Source organism: Prunus mume, linkage group LG1 (assembly GCF_029339155.1).
Source record: "Prunus mume cultivar Tortuosa linkage group LG1, ASM2933915v1, whole genome shotgun sequence".
Classification (NCBI taxonomy): Eukaryota; Viridiplantae; Streptophyta; class Magnoliopsida; order Rosales; family Rosaceae; genus Prunus; species Prunus mume.
In genome coordinates, this window is record NC_142698.1 from 30,577,705 (window position 1) to 30,596,938 (window position 19,234).

The following is a 19,234-nucleotide window of genomic DNA, read 5'->3' on the forward strand; positions in this document are numbered from 1 at the left end:
GTCAAATGTTAGATAACATTTTCAGATATTTTTAAAAAATTTAATCTCAGATTTTAGATAAGATTTTTACCCTCTACAATTGTGCCACGTGTCAAATGTCAGATAACATTTTCAGATATTTTTAAAAAATTTAATCTCAGATTTTTGATAAGATTTTCATCCTCTCAAATTGTGCCACGTGTCATCTCTATCTTCTAAATCCGTCTATAAACTAGACCTGATTTTCAAACCTCTCACACCATCTCTTATCTATTCCTTCATTTCTCAGATTGTAGAAAACACATTCTACTCTCAATGTCAAACTTGTTGAGGGTGTTGGAGAGGCAACATGAAACAAAGGGAAGAAACAAGGCGTAGACGTGCTCAAGAAGATCGGGAAGCCGATGAAGAAGAGGAACTACTGCTTGCAGCAGCGGTGTGTATGATGGATCAATCAAGGCAAAACCGTCGTCCTCGTGCCCCGAATGTGGACAGACGTAGGGAGTCTCGGGGTAAGAATCTCATGGAGGATTATTTTATCCCAAATCCGTTATATCCTGCTTCTAAGTTTCGAGAAAGATATAGAATGCAACCACAATTGTTCCAAAAAATCATGCATGATATTTGTAATTACGACACATACTTCATTCAAAAGCATGATGCTGTTGGAGCTTTAGGTCTTATCCGGAGCAAAACCTGCTGCGGATGCTTGCTTATGGGGCATCTGCAGAGAGGTGGATGAGATTGCAAGGATGGGAAAATCTACTGTCCTAGAGTGCTTGGTGAGATTTTGTGATGCAGTGGAAAATTTGTACACGAGGAGTACCTTCGCAAACCAACGCCAAGAGACCTGCAACGGCTTCTACAAAAAGCGAGGCCCGAGGTTTCCAGAATGATTGGAAGCATCGATTGTATGCTGGCGATGGAAGAACTGTCCTCTGCTTGGCAAGGGGAGTACGGGAATCGGAAGGGCCAAAAAGTATAATTTTGGAGGCCGTAGCTTCATTCGATTGTTGGGTTTGGCATGCCTTCTTCGGGGTTGCCGGTTCTCAGAATGACCTCAATGTCCTTGGTCAATCCCCAGTGTTCGATGAGGTATTGCGAGGTCATTCCCCTAGGTCACGTACCAAATCAACAATACCGTTTACTCTGGTGCGTACTACCTTTCCGACGGAATTTATCCTAGGTGGACGACATTCGTGAAAACAATTCGAATCCCCAATCCGAGAAGGAAAGAAACTTTGCTTCCTTTCAAGAAGGTTACAGGAAAGACGTGGAGAGGTGTTTCGGTATCTTGCAAGCTCGTTGGGCAATTATTAGAGGTGCTGCTCGGATGCTAGATGAGGAGGTGATGCGGAGTATTATGATGACTTGCATCATCCTTCACAACATGATTGTGGAGGATGAGTATGACTATGATGCTCAAGAGGTGTTTGAACCCGATCCAATGAACACATCGTTGACAAGAATATATGAAAGGCCGATTGGACCAAATGGACTACCACTGGAGCCCGAACCCATACTTCGGGATGGTCAATTCAACAACCCCATGATTGATCGGTATTAAGAAATGCAATCTTCATATGTTCACGAGATACGTCAACGTGACTTGATCGAGCACTTGTGGGAGATGAAAGGCAATCACAATGGATGAAGTCAAGATTAGTGCTTTGTTTGGAATTATGCTTTGTTTTTAATTATGCTTTATTTTGTGTGTGGTTTTTTTTTGGAATTAGGCTTTTTATTATTATGCTTTTATGTATGGTTTGTTTTGTGTGTTGTTTGCAATCAATGAAGGTTTTTTTGAATTAATATTTGTTTTGATGCTAAAATGTTTTTAATAAATAGTCATTTAATTTAATGCTTTTTTGATTGAATAAAAAGGGAACAATACAACAAATTAAAGGATAAGGGAATAATACAACAAATTAAAGGATAATACAACAATACAACAACTTAAAGGATAATACAACAATACAACAATACAACATATGGCAAAGGTGTTTCAATTGCTTCCTAATGGTTTTCATCATTTAACCAATCCGTATTGCTAGGTCCGTCGTCATTGAAAAGTTTTTTCCTCATCACATCTCTTCGTCGTAGCTTCCAATAAGCCTTTGTTTCGGGAGACATATGGCTCGTATCCATAGCCATGATTTTAATCTCTCTATCCTCTATGTCTTTTTCTTGTGCCATTTGTTGTTGGAGAACAAATGCTTCCTCTCGTGCCTTGTCCATTTCATCTCTTTTCAAGTCTCTCTCCATTCTTAGTGAGGCGCTCTTAGCTATTTGCTCCAATAATTGTACACAATCATTGGTCGAAGTGGCCCCTCTCTTGGCCTTTGCCGCCTTTCTCCCAATAGGTCTTGGCGGACGTGGCACAAATGGTGACTCCGTTTCCATTGGGGAGTCCAATGGAGAATCGGTTGATGTTGAATCGTGGAGTGGCGTCTCATTCATCACAACCGGCGGACCGGTGGGAATAATTTTGAATCTCGAACAATCCTTCACAATTTCCCAACATTGGAAATGCACGAAACTTTTTTTGCCTTGCCCCATGGCACCGAACCACATTTGTGCTTGTACCATCTATTAAAAATAAATAATTGGAAGTGCAAGAAACAAAAATTATTATGCAAGAAAATATAAACTATTTTGAAATGCAAAAATAAAATTGATTATGCAAGAAAATATAGACAAATTAAAGGTGCACCAAGAAAAAAAAATTATGCAAGAAAAACAAATAGAATATGCAATAAAAAAAAGTGACATTGAATTGATTAAAATGGCAATTATAAATATTTTACCTCATCGGTCAAATTTTGACCGCTTTGAATGTTCGCCTTTGCTTTTGTCAAGGCATTTCTCCATTTCCCTAACTCTTTATTAAGAAGTTTCCATCTACTAGACAACGCCATTTCGGTCCGAATAGAACCCGATCTTTGACAAAATTCTCCATGAATTTTGCTCCACATGTGATGAAACTTCATCTCATTACCCGTGATAGGGTCATGACTAATGTTCACCCAAGATTGACACAACGCAATATCTTCATTCGTTGACCACGAGCCTCCGACTTCAATAGAAGATGCCATTTGTTTTTTTATACAAATGGAAAGTAGTAGAAAGAGAGTAAAAAATATTGGAAGGAGAAGAGTTTGTATGGAGAATTGGTGTGGAAGTGAAAAATGTGAGTGGAGATGAACAAAAAAATTGGAAGGAGAAAAGTTTGTATGAAGAATTGGTGTGGAAAGTGAATAATGTGAGTAAAGAGTAAAAAATATGGGATGGAGAAGAAATTGTATGAAGATTTTAGTGTGGAAAGTAAATAAAATGGTTAGGTATTTATAGAGAAAAAATACAGAATTTTTGGATATTTTTTAAAAAAAATTTCAGATTTTTTTCGATTTTTTTTGCAATTTTTAGCCAAAAGCGAGGACCGTCGGTTCTGGAAAAATCCATCGGAGAGTCCCGTCGCGCCACATGGCACCCGCCGTTGAAGTGTCGATGGTCGCGTCGGCGCCGACGGAACTCAAATTTTTACCGTTAGCGCGTGTAATTCACGCGCCAATGAAAAATTTGAATTATCTTGTTGGCGTCGTTAACGCCGATCTTGGCGTCACCAACTCGGGCTTCACCGCAAGACTTGCCCTTGGGCTTCTCGGGCTCGTGGGACCCGCCACCAAAGGCACGGGCCTGCTGAGCAAACTCTGCGTCGGCACCTTTTCCCGGGCAAGTCCTGCGCTGGACTTGCTCTAAGAGATAATGTGTGGTAGGGATTGTATAGTCAAAGTTTAGATACATGGCAAAATGAGACATAATCCAATTTTCTTTATAAATTTTTTTTCATACTTAATGGTTGTCTTTATTTTCAGTAATACAGTCACACAACTAATTAGTGTTACTAATCCATATGGACGTATGACAAAAATGATATATCATGGACTTATGATATGATATTAATAAATAAATACACGTATTATAATATAAGTATTGATTAGTAATATCACATGACAATATCTAATACTAGGAATTCTTCCTTAATGAGTTTTGCTTAAAAAGAAAACGGAAAGAAGAAAGTATCTGGCTGTATGTTGTTCCTTTTCTTGGCTATAAATTAATTAATATATCTACATATCTCTTAATTTTCTTACTATCCATATAGATACACGATGGAAGGCACATTGAGCAAATCTACACCTTTGCCGTTCAATGGCTGCAACTTAAAATAAAGAGTTGATTCAAGCTCTACCGACCTATCAAAATTCGTTGGGCAATTAAGATATTGTGGATTAAAGTTCACAAGTCATTTTTCTATAGGAATAGTGGATACCCTATAAAACTAGAATTAAAGCTAATGTCTTTCTCAACCTTGAAAAATTCCCTTGAGTTAACCCACTCCATACGACAGGCTTTATTTATATTCCAAGTAATCATTTCTTCTCAAAATGCTAACCAACAATGGGGAAAGTTTGGTTGAAAGATTCCTTAGTTGACTCAAGACAAGCGGTTGATTCTTTGGTGTTGTCTTTTGGGCCCCACCACTCATTTTTTATGATTTAACTTGTTTGGGAAAATATTATGATCATTAACATATCGTTTGGTGGTTCGGTTCAGATTAGATTGAAGTTGAGTTCAAGTCATTCATTATCAATTCCACTTATAAAACACAATATGTTGGATTGTTGTCTAATTTAACAAGTTCAGTCCTAACATACCAAACAACGAACAAAACTCTTATCCATTTTAATGAAATAGTCTAGTTTAATCTTACCCACTAAACGTGGATGTATTTTATAATAATGGCCTAAAGCTATAGCAAAACATGCTTCCAGTCACCATCAAGTTAAGTGCCATCCCCTCCCCAATTGATGCGTGAAAAAGATTCAACTTTTGTTGCAAATGACACACATCTCTTTGACAAAGGAGGCTGGACCCGCGGTCACCTTCGGTGGCTGTCCCTTTCCCTCCTCCACGCCACCAAATATATATATATATATATATATATAAAATATGTTCATGTTCACAACTATGGACGAAAGTGGGGTCGATTTTGTTAATTTATTGTCAATTCTAGTCTTTAAATAAGGACCTTGGGTAGTTCTAATCTTCGAAGTCATCTTTCCCATTATACTTTCTGTCATGTAGATGTAGTCTTTATTCTGTTGGAGGAGGTCGTGAGTTCAATCATAAAAGTTAAAAGAATAGGCAAAAACTTAACTTTCACATGGATGCATAACTACTCTATAAATGTATAGTGACAACGGTGACAATTATGTGCTAGTAAATTGTTGTTCGAATGATATAATGCTGCTCTTCAAATGGTCTCATTGTGTTGTTCGAAAATAGTATATTTAAGAATGGTCAAAGTTTTATCTCTAAAATTCCCATATAAGTATCATATTTTATTCATTATTAATGTTCAATTCTCGAACGGGTTGTTGAATTATTTTTTCAAATACTCCATCTGGGAGAGATGAGAATGAGACTGAAAGAGAGGATGAGAGGGGAGGATGGGAGAGATGAGTAACAAAAGTGAAAATAATTTCAAATGGATTTCAGTTTTTAATTTTTGTTTTCACTTTTGTTACTCTTCCCTCCCATCATTCCCTCTCATCTTCCCTCTCAATCTTATCTTCACTCTCATTCTCACTTCCATTCTTTCTATTTTTCCTCTATAATCTAGCACAAAAAACAAAAAACAAAAAATAAAAATAAAATGATTATCAAATGGACCCTTAATAAATCACAACTTGCTTGAAAAATAAAGTTAGGATTTCATATGAAATATATAGTGTTTCCCCCATTTATATTCTACTTCTACATTAGTTTATGATTATTATGTCCTCAAACTTATCATTTCATCATGGTTTCGCATCATAAAGAGCACTTATTTTCACATCTACCACAAACATTAAACTCTCGTCTTCTCTCTTTTTTGAATCAAAAGAAAAATATCATTTCATACTTAAGGAAAGTATATAAATAAATAAAAATTCATTGTTGCCAAAAGAAAATCAAGGAGTAGGAAAAAAAAAAAAAAAAACAAAGAGAATCATGGAGTCCAAACCATGATTATGGATGACCATTGAGTAGAATTAACTGTAGGATTCATTAATTTTGACTTTGGTGTCCACAAATGATGGATAAAACAAGTGAACTATTATTGATACTTCAAAAAAAAAAAAAAAAAGGGTTTAGCCAAGTTGGCTAGAGTCTACATCTGAATTTGAATCCTCCTTCCCATTGTTTGTTTAGATTAGATTAAAATAAAATATTGTATATATATATATATATATATAATAGATCTCTAAAACAATTAATATTTATATAATTATTTGCGTTATCAAATACCTCTAAAAGGTTATTGTATTAATTTGGAAAATTCAATCAACGAGTCTAACTCAATGAAAAAGAGCTTAAGTTACATACCATAGGTTTCAGGTTTGAATCCCAACGACATTATAGTTGTGTGTGTGTGAGAAATCCACCATCTCTTTAATTTAGATTATCGCTTGTACTAAAATAATAAAAATAAAAATAATTTAAAAAATTCGACCTTCAAATTAGCAAACAATTAAATACTAGCCTATGAACTTTTTGAGTGTCATCTGATATGTGTCATGTTCATGCCCATCGAACTCCCCACAAAATCCTTCCCCGGTGAACCAGACATGTACGTCAACGACAAAACCTACATCTCAATATTAAACCTTAGATCTACCTGAAAATACAGCTAACATCCCATGTGTCTTCTCTTTTCGGAAGAATATAAAAATATTATGCATTGAAGATCTTCACTCCCAAAACCCACAAATTTAATTGTTAATCCACAATACCCAAGAAGTGTATTTTTCCATCTTTTTTTTTTTTTTTTTTTTTTTTTGTTTGATTGACACAAATAGTCAATTTCTTGGTTTTACCATTATTAAATAAAAAAAATACGACTACAATGTCTATAGGCCAAGAATTATTTTAAAAAATATTAGATTAACAAGTTGCCGATTTTTTTTTTTTGGGTAAAAGAATATTTCTTTTTCTGTTGTACTGGTTAACAAGTTCTTAAGTTCTTTTTTCAGTTGCATTTGGCAACATTGAAACGAATTGACAGATCAATAATAATATTTTTTTTCCCTTATGTGTCAAATACAATTCATCAAACATTAGGTGGCATCCTACAAACATAGGTTTAGTTAAGCTTAATTTTAGCGACTTGGTTATCTCATAAAATTTACCTTGATAGGTTTTGTTTGTTAAGATTCTTGAGGTCGCCCTCTTATGGTAGGATAGGAGTTAAAGAATCTGAAAATAACGGCCTTGGCCTTGCAAATACTTTTCAATTAGAGTTTTGACAACGTTCAAGTTGGAGGTGATTGTAACGACATAATTATTAAGTTGCAAGTTTCAGTTTTTAGTTGTTGACATTATTTCTTTTATGAGTTATTTCTCTTCTCAGATTTGAGATCGCTCAGTTGCTTCATCTATGGCGGATCGGCATCAACGCAATGCTAGAAAAATTGGTTGTTGTCACACCTTCAAATCCAAACAAAGGTTTATTACAGTTATTTTTATGGTTGTGGTGGTCAGTATTTTCTTCTTTTCCCAAACTAATTTTGTAATATAAGACCTTTTCTTTACATTTTTCTCACCCTTTTTTGCTTTTGAGCAGCAGATTGATTGATGTGGGTTCTTAGCTAAAGCAAAATCTTCTTAAGCTCATAGGGACCCACCCCAAATCCCACCCATCCCATTACAAAAGACCATGCTTCTACTATTCCACAATATCCCTAGAGTCTACAGCCTTCAAAATCAAAACAAATCCATCAAACCTTTCAAGTGGGCAACAATAAAGTTCATGTCAACAACACACTATTAAAGTGGTCAATTTTTTACTGTTTTTCACTGCATTTTGCATCCCCCCACTTCCCCAGAAAACCCAAGCCAACCTTTCAAAGATACCCACCAAGCTCTCAAGTTCCAAGCTTTCACCTTTAGAATAGAACTTGGGGTTTGTCACCTGGTTTCTCCATTTCAGCTCCTCAATGGCAGCTCTCAATCTCTCCCAGGTCCAAACCCCGCACACCCATTAGCAGTTTCTGAGCGCGCTCTCTCTCTCTCTCTCTCTCCAGTCGTCCAGAATATCATGAAATTTCCATTTCTCAACCAAATCCCACATCAAGATTCCACTCCCATTGCCATTTCATAGCTTCCTGATCTGTTTCTGATATGCAGAACCCACTTTGCTAACCAAATCCCACATACCCAATTTCACTCTCACTCTCACTGAGCCAGTCCTCAACAAAATCCCAGATACAAATCTTATAACCCATTTTCCCAAATCCAGCATAAACCTCACTTCTGTATCTTGGAATGCCAAAATCTGTAGAAAACCAAGATGAACCCAATACACAGAGCTTCAAGATCTGTACAAGGCTCTATCTCTGGCCACATTTAGCAACACCGATAAACCCTTTTAGAGATTTTGTTATTGTGCCAATGAAGCGCTCGGTTCGTCCATTGTTTAGCCTTCTTCTACTCATTGTGTTCGCTGCTACGCTGAGCTGTCGAACCGTGGTTCGCCATAGCTTGAGTTCGATTGAGCTTGAAAAGAAGGTACTAATCCAACCACCAAAGCCAGTGTTCAATGCCACTCTGCTCAAATACGCTGCCGTTGATGCAAGCGAAGCTAAAGCCAAGCAGGAAATAGAGCAACTGTTGGAGGGTAACTTTGCTAGTCTTGGTAGATACAGGACTTTTGCTTCTTGGAGACGATTTAATCACCATGATATCAGAGCAAGGACCTCCGTTGGCTTACCGGTAATGCTTCGCTCTCCTCAATTCTATCGTTATTGGTTGGATTTTAGGAGAGTTTTGAGTGACTGGTCAAGAATCAAACGGTTTCAGCCTGATGTTATGTTGGATTTAGTTAGGCTTGTTAGATATCCCATTGATAAGCACAGTGGTTTGGTGGATTCAGAACAACGACGCTATTCCTCGTGTGCAGTTGTTGGGAATAGTGGGATCTTGTTGAAGAGTAATCATGGTGCTTTAATTGATAGTCATGAGGTAGTAATTCGATTGAACAATGCGAGGATTCAGGGTTTTGAGGGGAAAGTTGGGTCGAAAACAAATATTTCGTTTGTAAATAGTAACATTTTGCATCTTTGTGCTAGGAGAGATGGTTGTTTTTGCCACCCTTACGGACTTAATGTGCCTATGATTATGTACATTTGTCAACCGCTGCATTTCTTCGATTACACGGTATGTAATATATCACACAAAGCGCCTTTGCTTGTGACTGATCCTCGGTTTGATGTGTTGTGTGCAAGGATTGTGAAGTACTATTCATTGAAACGGTTTGTGGAGGAGACAGGGAAGTCGTTTGATCAGTGGGGGGCTGTTCATGATGGTGCTATGTTTCATTACTCTTCTGGTATGCAAGCTATTATGCTTGCTTTGGGAATTTGTGACAAAGTTAGTGTATTTGGATTTGGGAAGTCGGATTCAGCTAAGCATCATTATCATACAAATCAAAAGGCTGAGCTTCGGCTGCACGATTATCAGGCAGAGTATGATTTCTATCGCGATCTAGTTGAGAGACCACAGGTAATACCGTTCATTTCAGACAAGTTCAAGATTCCTCCTGTGGTTCTATATCAATGACATCTTGCCATTGCCAGTTGAATCATATGTTTTTGTGGAATTAGTTGATGTGTTTCTCTGGTTGCAATTGTTGTATTCTTGTTGTAATAGTAGTCTCCCCAAAAGATACAGTCAAAGAAAAGCACAATTGTTGAAGATGTATGTTTCATACTTTGACCCTGTACTATCAAAGATAGTTTTGGGAAATATAGTTTTGTAAAATTGGAATCCAGATCAGGTACTCATTTGCTCTTTTTGAACTTTCTCGACTTGAATTCTAGGGACTTATATGCATAATTAGGATATCTTTGGATTGTCAAACGTAAAACAACTTTAAGCCATTGTTATAGAGGTTTCAACAGACATTTGGCCTAGATTGGAACTTATGTTCTGTTCTGTTGAATTAGATCACTGGTTTGACAAGTTCTTCCTTTACCATGTTGTCTTCGTAGCATCAGTTTTGAACTTGGATTTGCTTTTATTGAAGGCCTTTGAATAGTTATTGAGAAGATATCCATTGATTGACTGGGGAAACCACTGATTGTACTGTAATGCATTGGTCTCCATATTTGCACATACGCCAAAACAAGGCATATAGGTTTTGTTGTGTTACTCTATATTTGCTTTTTTGCAACTTATCATACAGATATTGAAAGAGATAACATCCAAATTACATAACTACAAAATAGCTAGTCTGCCCCCCTTTGAGGCTTCAGATTTTCAGATGCGTTAAAAACTCCAAGATGCTATGCACCATACAGATCGACTAAAAAGGAAGTGATGATATTATATACAACAAAAGCTCATCAACATTTCCTTCCCTCTCCCATCCCCATACAAAGACAGCAAAACAGCCAGAAAGATCTATACTAACTTCTTCACTCTGGTTCCATCACCGCATTCTCCTCTTCATACTTCACACCCACCAAGAACCTGATGCTTACCTGCAAGAAAAGGACATGACAAACGATTCAACATGATTCAACAACTGAAGAAACTGACCGCAACATCCTTCTAATTATACCTGCTTCGGATTATACACAGCGTACTCATTGTATTCGAGAATGCTGTCTTTATTATCTGAAGGCACTAAGCGACCACAAGGAACTTTGATGTCATCTTGCCAGACGAAGTGCTCTGATTCATCTGTCTTCTTCCTACCCAAGCCCTTCACTCCGACTTTCTTCTCCTCTAACGACTTGGTGTCCTGTCCCATTGAATTCCAGAAGATTTGTAAGGATACACCTCATTCTTAGGAACTTCGTAATAAAAACCATATTTTCATACCTCAGGTGGGCTCTTGATTTCAGTAATCTCATCTCCCAGAGAAGCCACAGCCAAGACCAAGAATCCTTCTGGCCTATCCACAGCTGTAAAACCATACCTAGTAGCTTCTGCAGCAGCGTCAGAGCACAAAATAGCCTTGCCAAACTGTAAGCCAAAACCCATAGCATCGATTTACAATTAGAAGAAGTTTAATCACATTAAGCCTGCACTGAAATATCAATAGGAAACCATCATACCATATAGCCTGGGACAGGGAGAGAGCATATTGCAGGCAAGAAACCTCTATGCAAGTGCCTCAACAGATTGGAGCTCTGTGTTCCTGCAGCCATCCATAAATGAAAGAAGAGTAAAACACTCATTCGGGTTGTAAAGCAGTGATGGGGGTTTATTTATAAAAGTGGGAGTTTGTTTTATTTACCAAGGCTTACTGCAGCTCTTACGTAAATCTTTCCTTTTAAGTAGAAACTTTGTTGAGTTTTAACTTCTATGTTTTCTTAGTTTGAAAGTAACCTCTTAATCACCTCAAGGGATTCTCTTTCAGGAAAGAAAGAAGACTAATCATCTTACCACACCATAAGAGGACTTTGTTTGGTAGCTTCTTTATTTCGTCTACTGATGGACGGGCACTTGATTCGACAACGAATATGTTGTCAACAGAGACCTTATATTCCTGAAAAGAATTGACAGATCAGTACATATCCTTGTGTACAGACCAGTGAATATACATAACACAGCGACTAGAAACTTTTATAAACTTGAATGCTTACAACATCCCCAACTTTGACAGGTTCATAGGTTGTCTCAAGGTACTTGAGAATCATCTTGTAATCATCAGATTCCTTATCCAGTGGAGAAATGGAGCAGCCCATTTTGTTATACCGTTCAGACAAGGGGTCATCAAGAGTAGATCCACCCATGTCTCCTATAAGATGTGAAGCCACGGTTATGTCCCGAATAGTCTCAAGTGCAGCTGCAGCCTGCAACATTTGGAAACATATGATTTCCTAGTAAGATGGACCTTCCAAATATCAAGCAGGTGACACATGATTTGGCTCTGCTTACATTATCTGCAAGTTCCTGAAAGTCCTTGAAGATAAAAGGCCGGGTAGAATGCATGAGGGTGAACCATCTTTGGCTAAAATCTGACCAGACAGCCTTGGCCTTTGGCCCTGTATCCTTCATTGATTTCGACGTCTCTACGAACTTTTGAAGAACCTCCTCACCTGAATACATACCTTTGTCAGTTTGTGAGAGATGGGAGAAGGGAGGCACAAAATAGAAGTTCCTTACATCTTTTTAAGTGGGCATCAGAAAGCATCCCCATTGGTAATTCGGGGGGGTCGTATCCCATCTCCATCAAAGCATATCTACATTCAAAATAGAGGTTTCAGTATTTGTTGTGCAAAGATAATTGTAGTCAGAGACCTGGAACAGAATCATACTTGTAAATCTCCTGACTGCATAAGACCTTCATGAAATTTGCAACCAAAGGCTCAAGTTTGCAATGTGTGGCGGCAACACCCAATTGGTGAAGACCAAGTCCTCCATGTCTCACATCAACTCCATCATCCTATTCAGAGTAAAGAAGGTTTCACGTGGCAGAATAATATTACAAAGGAAGGAAAACGGGATACGGTACCATGTCTATTGGGTAAAACTTCAATGGCTTCTTTTGGATTTTCTTTTCTCTTTCCCATGGTTCAAACTCATTTCCAGTTACTTCCTCAAAGAGCCTCACAAACTCCTTCACAGCAGCTTCCACGTTCTCCCATTCTTCAAGCCTCTCCTCTGCATTGGGATCATCACCAACTTTCCCTTTCTTATAGTACAAATTCAGGTTGCTCTCTGGTACTGAAATCAGTTGCATGACAGAATAACTGCACAACCAAACTTCTCCATAAGATCAACTGAGATAACATCTGAGCTTAAATAGCTTAAGAAGAATAGGTCTAAATTACTCGTTCAGTTTTTTCCCCAGATCACAACGAGAGAAGGCACAGTTGTACAGTATGCCATCTTTCTCAAAGATTTTCCCGCCTCGCTCCTGCAATTTCGTATCTTTGTGGACACCTCTCTTCCCATAAAGCTTCAGCTGCACTCAGATGATATTGTAGTGAATACAAAATACTCCGAATATGAAATTTTCTAGTGGGGTACTATCTTTAGAAATTTTTGAGGGGGAATTATATACTTCTGCTGAAAGGGATTCAAGTGCCTCTTCACTTGGATCCATTTTGTCCCATGGAATTCCTTTGCCATCAGGAGCAATATCAGTGACAATATCATACGCTTCGAGAGGCTGGGGTTCTTGTTTTTCAATGCTGTCTTTCAACCATGCTTCACTTACCACAGGTATCCCTCTTTCCCTGCAAAAGGATTAGAACCTGTAAGGTATCCCTCTTTCATGGGTGCATAGTCACAGGCATTGCAATTTCTACACGAAATATGTTAAGAAGAACAATTCCCTCTCTATGGGCAAAAGACTATCAATAGACTTGTCGAGGAAACCTAGTATATAGCTTGTAAGATATATTCAATGCTTAGGGCCAAAGGAAGAATTCTATACGCACATTGCTTCTGCAAGTTTAGAAGAGCCACCTCGTTCTCGCTCCGCAGGAGATGCAATGAGGCAAGTTGCACCTGCAAAGGTTGTAATAAAAATGGCAGTACAGACAATAGACAAAGTACGCTTTATCTGCTGCAATCCAAATATCAACAAGATGTATAAGAGAATTACCAATCACATGGTTGGCAACCTTTCCTCCATGTTTTTCTATTTCTTTTCTCCAGTATTGCTGCGTATTTAAAACAAATCAGTAAGTAGCGCAAATTGACAAAGACGACTTGTCTTGCTTTCTCAAGTGTGCTACATACATGAGATGCAGAAAGACGGCCCATAAGTGACATCAACATCCCAGTAAAAGGCCTGTCCGGGATGCTTAGAACCTTCCTAGGCCGGCGACTTGGGTCCTCATATTTCTTTATCAACTACACCACAGAGAGATCTCACAAGTTAACATGTATAGTGGGGGAATAGCATATCAAATGCGAAGAGAAGAGGGTGTGGATGAAAATTCGAATTACATCGGAGGCAGGAGAGTTCAGGATACTATCTGGTAACTTATTGGTTCTTGTTTCCTTGGTGGATCCTTTGTGCTATATGTACAAGACGCCCATTCACTATAAGATCCAGTGCAAGAATAGCGTATACCAGTGAACTCCAAATTTCCATTGCAAGCTGGGCATTTATCTAATGGCCCATAAAACAGCAAGTCTTGGCTGTCAAAACAATGAGTTCGAAAAACAATTATAAACATCACGCAAAAGAGCTGCCCACACTGAAATTTGTACATCATTATGTCTATGCATTTGTTTATGCGCCAATACGTGTGCAGGTTCCTGTGATCAACAAAAATGGACTAACCATTTTCGAAGGACATTAGCATCGGAGCCAGAGGAGTCTTGGCCATTAGCTTCCAAGATTTCGCGCATTTGTTCAGTTGACAGGTTATCTTTGACTGCTGTGCAGACCTTCTCAAACTCAGCAACTATGTCCTCTGAAGATTTACCATTTGCATGGCCATTGTCACCTTCAGACTTGGGCTTCTTCGGAGACTGCTCTGCTTCATGTGCCTTGTTCTCTGCTTTTTGCTTCCTTGTCATCACTTTGTCCTCCTCAGCATTTGGATGGGAATGAGACCTTGTTTCATGAACCTTGATGACATTCAGTAAGCTGATAAGACCTTTACTCTCGGACAAAGGAATGTGAGAGAGATTTGAAGTATATAGTGAGACTCTCTTTCCTTTATTACTAACCCCAAGTGTCTTTTTTGTTCTATTTTCGAAGAGAAATACAAACACCACCAGCCAACTTAGACGTCTAAATTGCAAATTTAACACTGGAAAGCATGTTTAAACTCCACTAAGATGAGAAACATACATCAATTTTAAGCACAATTGGATGAAAAGAAAAGGAATAGAAAATTAAAAATTTTATTGTATTTTTCAAGTGCTCTTCTATCCTTCTAATCCCTAAATAATTTATTTTATAAATGCAATTTAAATAATATGTTTCTCCATCTGTGTAAGAGATGTTTTATTTTTCTCCTCTTTGGCTGTAGAGTTGGTTTCAAAATTTATTAACTCAAGATTACTCGGTTTTTGGAGCCTCTAAGCCAAATCCTCCCAACTTAAAGCATACCCTTGAAATATATAGAAAACCCAAATGAAGAAATTAATGGAAATTAATGTCTCAAAAGAATCTAAAAACACTCAGGTTCAAAAAACATAAACAAATAAATCATAGTAGTGTAGAAATAACAGCAACACAAGCTAACACCACTCTACTTAAAGCTTCATGCATGAAACCTGGAACTACAAAACCAGAAGAGATTAAAAAAAAACATACCCTCATGTTCAAGCTGCAGCAACAAAATCTTCTTCAACTTCACAGCTACAGAACACAACCACACAAACGAAATGAAAATCTTTTTGTCTTCTTTTTTCAAGAGCTAAACAACAGGTCGAACAGTTGAGTAGGGTTGGGAGATATAAGCACAGAAGGAAGGTCCTTTTACATCATCAAATTGCGGCACACCCCAAAGGGCCACGTACATTCCCTTTCTGCAAGGCCTTGGTTTTTCTGTCATTGCCATTACACGACAGGTGTTTTGGGTATGAAACGTGTCAATTTTGGTACTTTTTAGGCTGCTTAGGCCGTTGACAGGTGGAAATCTAGCAGTTGAATGTGAGAGACTTTGGCCTATTCGTGCATGCAAAATCCATATATTTTGATATTTTTCTGTCTCTCTGTGTAATTATCTTTAGGGTGTTTTGGCCTCAGAAGGGAGAGATCGGTTTTCGTTCGTTTTTTGAAACTTACACTTGGTTTTTGGAACTTGTGAGGAGAGGCCAAATATGGCACACGCAAGACCCCAATATTATCTAGGGTTATCTTATGTAACTGTTGAACCAAAAAAATTCACAAAAAAAAAAATTTGCCAAGTTGTATTGGTCAAATCCCTCCGAGCCCCTCCAACAAATCCTTACTATTTGCTTGACTAAAAAGATTTGGTCGCGCAAAGTACATTTGAGTCGCACAAATTTTAGTGCAATAGAAACTTCGTCGCGCAAAGATTGTGAAGAAAGATTTTGCGTGACTAAGTATTTTAATGGTCACGCAAACATGAGCGACGGTTATCCTTCGTCGCACAAAACTTTAGGGATGAGACAAATGTTCGTCTCTCAAAACTTTGAGCGACAACAACATGTTCGTCGTGAGTACACCGCGCGATGGTTCACATTTGTCGAGTAGAAATGTAGGGACGAGAGTACTATTTGTGTCGCAAACATGTGCTCGACGACGCTGGTGGTGCTGAAATTGACTTAAGTCGCTTTTTCTTATTCGTGAGACGAAGACTTTGGTCGCGCAAAAATAAAATATACTTTATTTAATTTTAATTTTGTAAAAAAAATAAATTTGGTTTTTTTTTCTCGTAATAAAATGAAATTGCAATAAAAAAAATGTAATGAAGAGAAATTTAAAAAATAATAATAATATAAATGTATATAGTACAAGAGAAATGTTTAAAATGTAATTAAGAAAGTAAAAAACTAATAAAAAAATGTTCCAAAATCTACGTGGTCGTCTTGCAAATGCGGCTCGGAGGTTTAGACATTGTCAACAAGGGGTAGAGGTGTGGTGGCCATGCTCAGGTTGGAGGGGCTCGGAGGTCGACGAGGGACCAAAATGCGAGATTGGAAGGCGGATCGAGCGAGGCACTCTAGAAGCTGTGACATCTGGGTACTATACGAAGCAAGTTGGGTCTTAAGCTCGGCCACCTTTGTTGTCAAAGCAATCACCTGACTGTTTGACTGCGACGATGAAAGGGCTTTAGGTTCCTCACCGCTGAGCATTCCCCATCACTCGACAATATGTCCATGGCCTCCTCCTGAAAGTCTGATCCAAGGTCTCCATCAGGATCTGAAACCCCGCATCTTGTGGAGGATCTATAGACTCGAGCGGAGTATCAGGAGGAAGTTGGGAGGCGAACTCATGAAAAACCAATTGGCTCTTCTCCATCATCGTCTCTTGTTTAACATAACATAAAATATTAATTAAAACATTCATATAATAACCATGAAACTTGAATACGTAAGATAATAATTAAAATTAAAGAATACTTACATGAAGGGACTCGACCAACTTATTCCCAGGTCGAACATAAACATCGCCAAAGACATCGATCTCCGAGAATTTGGACCCCTCCTGAATTGAATAAGAGAAGAAAAATGTTAGTACGGAAAAAACAAATTAATACCCGCTGCCGTGCCTCCATCCTATATGAGAAAGGCCTGGAACCTGAATGGTGGAGAAGAGTCTTCTTATCCCTATTACCCTTATTTGCTTTCGCATTCTTCTGTTATACAAAAAATAAACGTATTAATTGAGATTGAAATGAAATATAAAAAATTAAATAAACATTAGTAAGAAACGTGTAATAATTTTCAACTTAATATTAAAAAAAATACCACATAATTAGGCTCTTGAAAATAAACGCAGAGCCATGCCCAACTATCCTCCTGCCCCTCAAGCTCATTCAGACAACCCTCCTGAAGAGCAACTTGTGGATCATCCAATGCTTGAAAATGGTAGTGCAAGTTGCTCTTCCACTACTTGTACCTCTCGGCAAAAGTCTGTTGACGTACGCCAACGACTCGTCGTCGAGTTCCTCTAAATTGTAGTTTGTCTGCAATAAATTAATTACATACATTAAGTAATAGAAATATATAACGTTTGAAGGAAAAACAATTAAAAGGTAGGATACATATCGACAACTGTCTGCGCACCTCCGTCCTCCTCTCCTCAGGCATGACCTTCCAAGACTTCCATTTCATCGAGCAATGGGTCCGAACGACGTGACTAATGTTGTGGGCCAATGAGCTATGTTGGTCCGTCGTTGGTGCAGCCTGATGCCGCTCATCGTATCCGATGTTGATACAACTGTTGGTCACCCGGGTGACCTTCGCTGTCTTCAACTGGCGACAAGGTCCCCCAGTGTTCTTCTTGGCTACAAAGAAATATAAAATTAACGTTAAATATAAAAAATTGCCGGGTGTTCTTCTGAAGCCAAGAAAAGGAGGAAATAACAGGACGAGCCCACCTTATTTTATTCTCTCTCTCGGCTTGCGTAGTCTTTCAAAGCTGTTGTTTAGTTCTATTTAAAGGGGGCAAACTAATATCAGTTTGGCTTCAATTGGCAGCTGGGTCTCAAAGTCTCTCTAATGTGACTCCTTGCTCATGATATAACTGATGAAAAATGTCAAGGCCCAGAAACAGATTATTGGGTTATCAAAAAATTGCCCATTAATTCCCAAAAGCCCAAAGTATTTAATGAGTGATCAAATAAATACTCATTAAATTTACGGAGGCCCAAATTGCCTATTATATGGTTAATGCAAATGTCAATTGTAGAAAATTAGTGGGTTCATCAAAATTGCTCATTATTTTTCTTGGACATTGACAATAAGAAAAATGGTACAAAACCATCCAATTTTTCCTATGGGCCATCTACCCATGCAAATTTCAATGAGATTAAATTCAAATCTCTCAAACACAAATTCTCAATTCGTGAGCCATACTTGCCCATTAATTTCCAATTTTTCCCATAAGTCATCTACTTATGAAAATCTCCAATTGTCCCAAAGACACAAATTTTCAATTAGTGGGCCACACTTACCCATTAACTTCCATATTAATTCTGGAACTAAGTCGGTTTGATCCCGTTGAGGGTACGTAGGTAGTCTAGCATCCCAATAGACACAACCGCAACCAAATTTGAATCCCTGGTTATTCTGACCAAGTTCGCCCAAACACTTTACCAAATGTTAATTGTAGAAAATTTGTGGGTTCATCAAAAGTTGCTCATTATTTTTCTTGGACATTGAAAATAAGAAAAATAGTACAAAACCATCCAACTTTTCCCATGGGTCATCTACCCATGCAAATTTCAATGAGATTAAATTCAAATCTCTCAAATACAAATTCTCAATTAGTGGGCCACACTTACCCATTAATTTCCAATTTTTCCCATGGGTCATCTACCCATATAAATTTCTATGATATTCAATTCAAATCTCTTAAACACAAATTCTAAATTAGTGGACCACACTTATCCATTAATTTCCATATTAATTTTGGAACTACGTCGGTTTGATCCTATTAAGGGTACGTAGGCAGTCTAGCATCTCAATAGACGCAACCGCAACCAAAACCAAATTTGAATCACTGGTTACATCAACCAAATTCCCACAAATCAAATATCCA

At 37.9% G+C, this 19,234-nt stretch overlaps 2 protein-coding genes and 2 pseudogenes across 3 annotated transcripts; 1 reads left to right on the plus strand and 3 right to left on the minus strand.

Moving 5' to 3' along the window:
• Positions 1-7,762: 7,762 nt before the first annotated feature.
• On the plus strand, positions 7,763-9,881 carry LOC103328352 (Glycosyltransferase family 29 (sialyltransferase) family protein). Its single transcript, XM_008230748.2, has one exon. It carries the CDS (start codon positions 8,350-8,352, stop codon positions 9,640-9,642), a length of 1,293 nt encoding a protein of 430 aa, XP_008228970.2. The 5' UTR covers positions 7,763-8,349; the 3' UTR covers positions 9,643-9,881.
• Positions 9,882-10,189: 308 nt separating this feature from the next.
• Positions 10,190-12,515, minus strand: LOC103328815 (protein ADP-ribosyltransferase PARP3). The gene is made up of 9 exons (XM_089044195.1): positions 12,351-12,515; positions 12,199-12,275; positions 11,971-12,131; positions 11,676-11,885; positions 11,476-11,578; positions 11,145-11,227; positions 10,909-11,052; positions 10,646-10,828; positions 10,190-10,565 (listed from the first exon to the last, which is right to left on the minus strand). The coding sequence occupies exons 1-9, from the start codon at positions 12,380-12,382 to the stop codon at positions 10,500-10,502; spliced, it is 1,059 nt and encodes a 352-aa protein (XP_088900321.1). The 5' UTR covers positions 12,383-12,515; the 3' UTR covers positions 10,190-10,499.
• Positions 12,516-13,096: 581 nt separating this feature from the next.
• LOC148921579 (protein ADP-ribosyltransferase PARP3-like) lies at positions 13,097-14,396 on the minus strand (annotated as a pseudogene). The gene is made up of 4 exons (XR_016123323.1): positions 13,993-14,396; positions 13,783-13,896; positions 13,646-13,703; positions 13,097-13,548 (listed from the first exon to the last, which is right to left on the minus strand). The product of XR_016123323.1 is annotated as a protein ADP-ribosyltransferase PARP3-like (transcript).
• A 2,182-nt stretch (positions 14,397-16,578) lies between these two features.
• On the minus strand, positions 16,579-18,651 carry LOC148921580 (uncharacterized; annotated as a pseudogene).
• Between the last annotated feature and the right edge of the window lie 583 nt (positions 18,652-19,234).

Bases quoted from the DNA above. Each gene is read 5' to 3' on its own strand.
- LOC103328352 (XM_008230748.2), top strand. From the start codon at position 8,350: ATGCCAAAATCTGTAGAAAACCAAGATGAACCCAATACACAGAGCTTC.
- LOC103328815 (XM_089044195.1), bottom strand. From the start codon at position 12,382: ATGAAGGTCTTATGCAGTCAGGAGATTTACAA. The intron at 12,276-12,350 runs GTATGATTCTGT...TTTTGAATGTAG, and splicing joins TGCAGTCAGGAGATTTACAA to ATATGCTTTGATGGAGATGG. The intron at 11,579-11,675 runs GTAAGCATTCAA...AATTCTTTTCAG, and splicing joins CTGTCAAAGTTGGGGATGTT to GAATATAAGGTCTCTGTTGA.